General features: G+C 35.7%; 2 protein-coding genes across 2 annotated transcripts; both read left to right on the forward strand.

The window, feature by feature from the left end:
* The first annotated feature begins 502 nt into the window (after positions 1–502).
* Positions 503–3,058, forward strand: LOC145008250 (BRCA1-A complex subunit BRE-like protein). The gene is made up of 12 exons (XM_078966879.1): positions 503–721; positions 837–924; positions 1,106–1,286; positions 1,349–1,475; positions 1,568–1,666; positions 1,752–1,882; positions 1,988–2,036; positions 2,163–2,252; positions 2,335–2,388; positions 2,495–2,560; positions 2,641–2,744; positions 2,840–3,058. Exons 1-12 carry the CDS (start codon positions 644–646, stop codon positions 2,907–2,909), a joined length of 1,137 nt encoding a protein of 378 aa, XP_078823005.1. The 5' UTR covers positions 503–643; the 3' UTR covers positions 2,910–3,058.
* An 823-nt stretch (positions 3,059–3,881) lies between these two features.
* On the forward strand, positions 3,882–5,811 carry LOC145008037 (tubulin beta-5 chain-like). The gene is made up of 3 exons (XM_078966650.1): positions 3,882–4,487; positions 4,698–4,967; positions 5,033–5,811. The coding sequence occupies exons 1-3, from the start codon at positions 4,091–4,093 to the stop codon at positions 5,713–5,715; spliced, it is 1,350 nt and encodes a 449-aa protein (XP_078822776.1). The 5' UTR covers positions 3,882–4,090; the 3' UTR covers positions 5,716–5,811.
* The last annotated feature ends 2,383 nt before the right edge of the window (positions 5,812–8,194 follow it).

Below are 8,194 nucleotides of genomic sequence, written 5' to 3' on the forward strand. Positions count from 1 at the left end.
TACGTATTGACGGTTATGAATTGGATTTTCGTAACATTTGAATCTTAAATAAATACGATACGACATTAATCCAAAGAGGGAAATGTGATATACCCGAAAGCCGTATCTATCAGCGAAAATATTAGGGAAATTGCCCTCCATCGGTGCCAGATTTTGCTGGTTCAAATCGATTAGGCCGAAAAATGATGTCGTTGTCGCCGTCTTTAAACTCCTTCTCGCCGGAAAATCAGAATGGCATATCGATGCGGAGAGACTGTCGAAGTGGAAGAGGAATCGGGGGACCATTTTTGTCAAAGTCGAGAGGAGTGAAATTACGAAAATACCACTTTCCATGGAGCTTTGTAGAGGGTCCTTCGCAGAATGCGTGTCTATAAACGTAAATGTCTCTTTTCATGACAAAATTTTAAAAAGATCCTAAAAAAGGACTATACCCCGTATTTCCCAATGATGGCTACAAAGTACAAAGTACCAAACAGCTCTTAAATCAAACCACGTTTTTTTTTTTTTTTTTTTTGGTTTTCTACGATTACGTCATACGGTGGATTAATTACACCGTTGAAGCTCCTCTGGTGAAGCAGAGCTAAACCCAAAATTGATCGGTGGAATTCGACGACGGATCAAAATCACACACCATCTGGAGACCATGGCGGTTGATAGTATGCCTCCGATCATCTACGCACAACTCAATTACCTCCTCACTCATTCTCCTCACTCCATCAAGGTACGCGATTTCCGCATTTAGGGTTACATCAAGCTCTACAACTGAACTTGAAAAACCCTAAATCAGAATCAAAGGTTCGTGTTTCTCATTTGATTTCTTGTCTCGTTTTCTGCAGGTCGAGCAAATGTGGTCTGGTTCCAAAAATCCTGGTTTCCTTGATCGATTTACCTTGGCAATTCCTTTTTGTCTCGATTACATCAAATGTCAGTTTACTAGTTTCCTTTTTGCATTTTCAACTGATTTGTTATTCAGTAGAAACCGATTCTTTTGCTCGTTGATGTACCCTCTGCATTTAGAACAGAAAAAAACATGTTTTGTTTTGTGATCAGAAATATCCTCACATTCATGCGGATTTTGTATTCAGATTTGGTGTTGTAATTACAGGGGATGTTATCTACAATGCACAATTCCCATTGTTGGCACCAGATATCATTTTTGGACCTGAAGATGAAAGCTTCAGACCATACCACGCTGGTGGAGAAGGAGACCTGAAACCCAAGAACAGTTTATCCGATTGGAATTGCAAAGATCCAACTAAGCTATTGTCTCTGATTCATGAACTTAGGTATTTGCATTATGGATAATTTCCCATTTAGTATATGCAAATGATTATCTTCTCCACTGCAGAAATTTATACATGGCATACCAGAAAAAACGTGTTGGAAATGTTGATGATGAAAGACTAAAGTTTGAAATCAACACCATTTATTCTCAAGAGGGAATCGAAATGTATATGAGCTCTGGTTTTGACAAGGTATTTTGATTTTCATATGAGTTATATATACTTTTATTTCATTATCAAAATTTTTAACTTTGTAATGATGTTATCATTCAACTGTAGTGTAGCCAGAAGAGGTAAAATTCGCAGTGCCTTTGTTGGAGATGGATTTGAACAAAATGGTTTCAGGGTCCACCTGGCGTCATCAACAGAAAATATACTTACAGGTAAAATCTTTTTTATGTTTTTATATTTATATATATATATATATATTTTTATTATCATTTCTCTTTTTGTGTTGAATCAATTCAGGTTATATATCCTGTGGGTAGAAAGTATTCAGCAATGACTTCAGCTCCACGTTTAAAATTAGTATCTACCCCTGAGTTGAAGACTTTATTCTCCATTGATGACTTCAGACTTCCTCCTTGGTTGGAAGGAATGTAAGCCCATGTTTCTATTTTCTTAAATGACTATTTTACCCAAAAAGAAACAACACCTAAGAGGCTAAGACATTTGAAATATTGTTTTTTGATTTTGTTTAAAAGGTGCATGGCTGAATATCTTCCAAATTTAGAGGAGATTCTTCAATCGCAAGTTAATATTTTATTCTCTTCTATTTCAATTTACCAATTCTATTACAGCATTGTACATTCAAGAAATATCAACATACTTTCATTACTTGTTTTTGTTTTTTTAATTTTTTTTTTATTAATTTTATAGATAAGAGATGCTATTTCATCAATTGAAGTTAGAAGAAAGTTCATCACAGCATTAGCTATTCCTTTTGGAAGGCCACTAGAAGCTGATCCAGTATGTAAATTTTTTCATTTTGAATTTAATAAACTTTTTTTTATTCGATTAAAAATCTTATATTTTATATTTGTTTTACCAGGTATTTTGCAGGAAGGCAACATTTCTAGCTTGCTCTGGCGTATTCACATTTCTGGTATTATCAATTTTGACAGTTTTATAAAGTTATAAAATTTCTGGTGTTATAATTTTATAAAGTCATAATTTTTTTTAAATAAATTTCATATTTTATGTTTTTATAGGTGCACTTCTCACTTCCACTTCAGTTCCCTAGGCAACAACCTGCTCTCATTCTTCAAAGTTCTCAGGTTCCATATCCCTTTAAAAATAGGAATGTATTATCGACATGTTTTTTATTTTTATTTTTATTTTTTATTTTTTTTTGAAGCATTTTCACTCTCCCCCTGGTAATGAACCTATAAAGTCAGCTATTTTACAAGATTATCCATGGAGTCCAAGGTGGGATGTGGCAGAAATGACAGAGAGAATCTTGTAAGTTTTTTTATTTTTTTATAAAACTTATTTTTTTTTTTTTTTATATAATTTATACAACGATATGATCTCATGAAGTTTGCTGATTCTAACAGTGAGTATCTTATGGAAGAATGTTTAAATTTCAAGAAGTATTGCAATGAAGTACTTCTTCAGCAGCGTTAGTGATATTCAATATTTACTTCAGTTTCTTGTATTATTCGTATAAATAATATTTGTTTTTAAAAATTGTCTTTTATTTCCAGATTTTATTCGTGATGATATGTTTGTAATGTTGAATCAAGTAGTTAAAGACTTGAACAGAATTTGGTAAATATGCTTTTTCATTTGTATGATGAATTGTAGATTTAAGTCGTTTAACTTTAACATAAAAATGACACATTTATAAAAATGGCATGTTAATATTAGTAAATAACTTTTTTATATAATCTAGCAATTCGAATATGAAGCATTTTGTTTATTGTTTATTTACAAACTAGCCACCGAATAAGTTCAAAGGCAGGCTGCAGGCGGCAGGCCATGGGTCAAATTGCCAATACGAATTTATTTTATCATATGGTTTCTTTAATTAGAAATTGATTTTATATGTATATATTAAATATATACCGTCTTTATATTTTACTTTCATACTGTCTTTATAATCTTTAGAAATAGTAAATCTTCTTTTATTTATTTTATCCACAATGATTGATTAATTTCACTAAGCTTTTTATAATTTAATATTAGAGTGAACAATCAACACACGTTGATGACACCTTGTATTTATGACATGTTCAGTATGATTCCACCGACTTTACATATTACTAACTTTAGTTCTTCATTTGTTTTACTTTTACCATTCAAGTAGTTGGATCATCCCTATTGGTCTCCTACATTCACGAGATTGAGTGTGATCTTTATAAATAAAAAACGATTTTACTATTATTACATATTTTCTCAGTTTATTCATTCTATAAATATTTTTATTCTATTAACGGGAATTGGATCTTTATAATATTCCCAATTTATCAATCATTCTATAAATATATTTTTTCAAACATGATCTTTTGTGGAGAAAACAATAGTTGAGGGGTGAGAGTTGCAATTAGGGAAAGTTTTAAACCTGAAAAGCATTTTCAATATCAATACCCTGGCGCCATTTGGGCCCTCAATTTCCTACCACCGTCAACCCCCATCATCCACGATCCTTTCAACTCCGATTCTCTCTCTCTCTCTCTCTCTCTCTCTCTCTCTCTCTCTCTCTCTCTCTCTCTCTCTCTCCCACCGCTTTTAGATCTATCGATCAGTTCCTTCGTCTCTATATATCCAACCGCAATCTCCTTCTCGCATCATCTTCTCCAGAAATCATGAGAGAAATCTTGCACATCCAAGGAGGACAATGCGGCAACCAAATCGGTACAAAGTTCTGGGAAGTTATCTGTGATGAACACGGCATTGATCACACCGGAAGTTACAGTGGAACCACTGCTGATCTACAACTTGAACGTATCAACGTTTACTTCAATGAAGCTTCCGGTGGCCGGTATGTTCCTCGGGCTGTGCTTATGGATCTCGAGCCTGGGACTATGGAGAGTATTAGATCTGGTCCCAATGGGCAGATCTTTCGGCCGGATAACTTTGTGTTCGGGCAATCCGGTGCCGGAAATAATTGGGCTAAAGGACATTATACTGAAGGCGCTGAGTTGATTGATTCAGTTCTCGACGTTGTTCGTAAGGAGGCTGAGAATTGCGATTCGTTGCAAGGTATATATATCATAATATTTCACTCCGTATACAATTCGAATCCCGATCTCTAGATACTAATCATTTCGAAACACATTTTTTGTGTTTACCGACATCAGTTTTGATATGAATTTTTGTGTGTAAAACTGTAAATCGTCATAAGTTGTGTGTTCGTGTTTGATCTCATGTTGAATTTGCTTTGTGTGATTTTTATTTGATCCAATTTTGCAGGTTTTCAGGTCTGCCATTCGCTCGGAGGAGGTACGGGTTCCGGCATGGGAACACTTTTGATTTCGAAGATCAGAGAGGAATATCCCGATCGAATGATGCTTACGTTCTCAGTTTTTCCTTCACCAAAAGTCTCTGACACAGTTGTTGAACCCTACAATGCAACACTCTCGGTGCACCAGTTGATCGAAAATGCCGATGAATGTATGGTTCTCGACAACGAAGCACTCTACGACATCTGTTTCAGAACATTGAAACTCAGCAATCCAAGTTGTAAGTTCGTTTTTTCATCAATTCGTTTACGATACATCCTTTTATTTGTTCATTTTGCTTTTCAGTCGGTGATCTCAACCACTTGATCTCTGCAACAATGAGCGGCGTAACTTGCTGTTTGAGGTTTCCCGGCCAACTGAACTCCGACCTCCGGAAGCTAGCAGTTAACCTAATCCCATTCCCTCGTCTCCATTTCTTCATGGTCGGTTTCGCACCTCTCACATCTCGTGGGTCCCAGCAATACACCTCACTCACCGTTCCAGAACTGACTCAACAAATGTGGGACTCCAAAAACATGATGTGCGCCGCAGATCCACGTCACGGACGCTACCTGACGGCGTCCGCCATGTTCAGGGGGAAGATGAGCACGAAGGAGGTGGATGAACAGATGATGAACGTTCAAAACAAGAACTCATCGTACTTTGTGGAATGGATTCCAAACAACGTGAAATCCAGCGTCTGTGACATTCCACCGACCGGACTGAAAATGAGTTCGACGTTCATCGGAAACTCGACTTCGATTCAGGAGATGTTCAGACGAGTGAGCGAGCAGTTCACCGCGATGTTTAGGCGGAAGGCGTTCTTGCATTGGTACACCGGTGAAGGAATGGATGAAATGGAATTCACTGAAGCGGAGAGTAACATGAATGATTTGGTGGCGGAGTATCAACAATACCAAGATGCTACGGTGGAGGACGAGGAGGAGGAGGAGGAGGAGGGGGAATACGACGGCGTCGTGGAGGAGTAAACCGGTAAAGTCTCACTTTTTGTTGTCGTTTTGCTATGTGATGCGATTTCGATTGTACTCTTTACTGTTTTGTTGGTTGATTGATTTTTTTTCGTATGATCTTTATCGGTGATTTTTACTTTTTATATAAGTATTTTAAGATTTTTTAAAATTATTTTTTATAGAGTGGTTAATGAAGTGTAGTGAGGTTACCCTACATGATGGGTGATTGGCAACAAAGGGACAAAATGCTGGACTTTTTTTGAACCAATTAAAAAATGTGGATGTGTATTTTTCACACATTTCTAAAAACCAACTTCTCTCTCTAATAATGGATATAATTTGTTAAAATATAATCAAATTATTTAATCTTTTTATGTGTATTATGGGGTAAGCTAAACTAATAATGATAATAATAATAAAATTTAAACTAAAACAGTGGACTTCGAATGATAATTCATATACTAGTCGAATACGCGGCCAATCTCAATCAAATTAAAATTGGGAAGCGATTTGGTTTTTATTTAGTATATTCGTATCAACGACATGGAGAAGCTATTTACACGTCTTTGTGACACTTGGATCAGAAATTTTAGAATGTTTGCAACTAAGATAAAGTTTGGGAGAAAGGTTTCCGTGCATGAATCTCGTACACGTTATGGAACATCAACATCATAATCAAAATGATACCATCTTTATATGAGATGGTATGTCTTATGCTAATTGTTGGAAATTCTGGAAGGGGTAAATTGCAACTTGGCAATTTTTTTCCCATATAGGTGAGATTAGTCGTGCACAAAAAAACCGGTTCACGATCCGAACCGAAAACCGGTTCACCTCTGAACCGGTTCAAACTAGAACCGATCCGATGCCGAACCGAACCGGCGGTTTGAACCAATTTGTATTTCCGAACGACGGGACTGGTTTCGACCTGGTTTACAATGAACCGGACTTCCGAACCGGTTTTGGACCGATTATGAACCGGTTTTTGAACCAATTATGAACTGGTTTTTCGAGATGTTTGAAGATGTTTTTTTATGTAACCTATAGTATCCCAAAAAATAAAACAAACAATCAAAAAAATATACAATTTCTGCCGTTTTTTTTTAACATGTTTGAAGAACCGGTTTAAGATGATCCGGTTTGAAGTGAACCGGTTTTCACTAAACCGAACCGGTTTGTATAGGATCGGATAAATTTGATGGTGAACCAGTTTGAAACCGAACCGGTTTAAGGGTGAACCGGTGTTGACTTGAACCGAACCGGTTCGGAAAAAAACCGATTGTACACCTCTAGGTGAGATGAAGAGCATTTTTGTGAGGCTTTAAGGCTTTCCTTCACTTATTCTTTTAAAGCCTTTACAGGAGGTTAAAAGCTTAGCAACGACGAATCTAAAACTAAAAAACCACATGTTTCCCTAAAAAATGAAAGAGTAAAAAACACTAGTGGTTGATCGCTAGGCCTGACAATAGGGTTGGGTTTGAGTTGGCGGGTTGGCGGGTCATAATATATTGACCCAACCCAACCTAACCCATATAATATATGGGTTGGTGGGTTGAAAACATCAACCCAATCCAATCTATATAACTCGTATAAGTATATGAGTTCGTGGGTCGGTGGGACGAACCCAATCCGTATAATCCATTTAATAAGCAACACATTTTAAAATGAAATTAAAAAATACAAATAAAATGAAGCCATAACGTCTTAAATATATAACATAGAGTCATAAACATAAGTGACGACGACGAGTGGTGTGCGACAGCCAGATGATGAGAAGACGAGTGGTGTGCGTACGAGTGGTGATAGTCGATGACTCCATGCCTCAATCGACGAAGACGGGAGACGCGAAGTCGTGAGTTTGGAGACTAAAGACTGAATTTCTTCTTCATTAGGGGATTCTTAAGGGCTAGGGCACGCTAAGTCGACTCGAAGATGTTTTGCAGTTTTTGAATTCTGAAAAGGATTAAACGATAATTAAATATTCAAAACTGATGAGAATATATATATATATATATATATATATATATATATATATATATATATATATATATATATATATATATATAACGGTTTAGCGGGTCAAAAATCTCAACCCAAACCCGTTTATTTCCGTGTTGGGTCAATTTCGGGTTACGGGTTGGATCGATGATTGCCACCCCTACTGATCGCATCGTATAAATAATTTTTTTTAAAACATATCAATAATTATATTAAATTTCTTACAATTATATATGATGATGTCCTATATCTTGAAATATATCCATTGTATCGTTATCGATACTTTCGAAAACATATTTTTTTCATTAACTATTGAACTAACCATGCTAATTGTAACTAACAACAACATTGATTTCAAAATAGTCACTAACCGTAACTAGCAAACATAACATTAATTTGATATACACAACATATTTCGGTAGCAATATAACGATTTAATATACTTATGTTTAACTTATAATGCATAAACAAATTCATAAGATAAGTAATTAAGTAATAT

The sequence above is a fragment of the Lactuca saligna genome, chromosome 8 (assembly GCF_052625555.1).
Source record: "Lactuca saligna cultivar CGN05327 chromosome 8, ASM5262555v1, whole genome shotgun sequence".
NCBI classification, from domain to species: domain Eukaryota; kingdom Viridiplantae; phylum Streptophyta; class Magnoliopsida; order Asterales; family Asteraceae; genus Lactuca; species Lactuca saligna.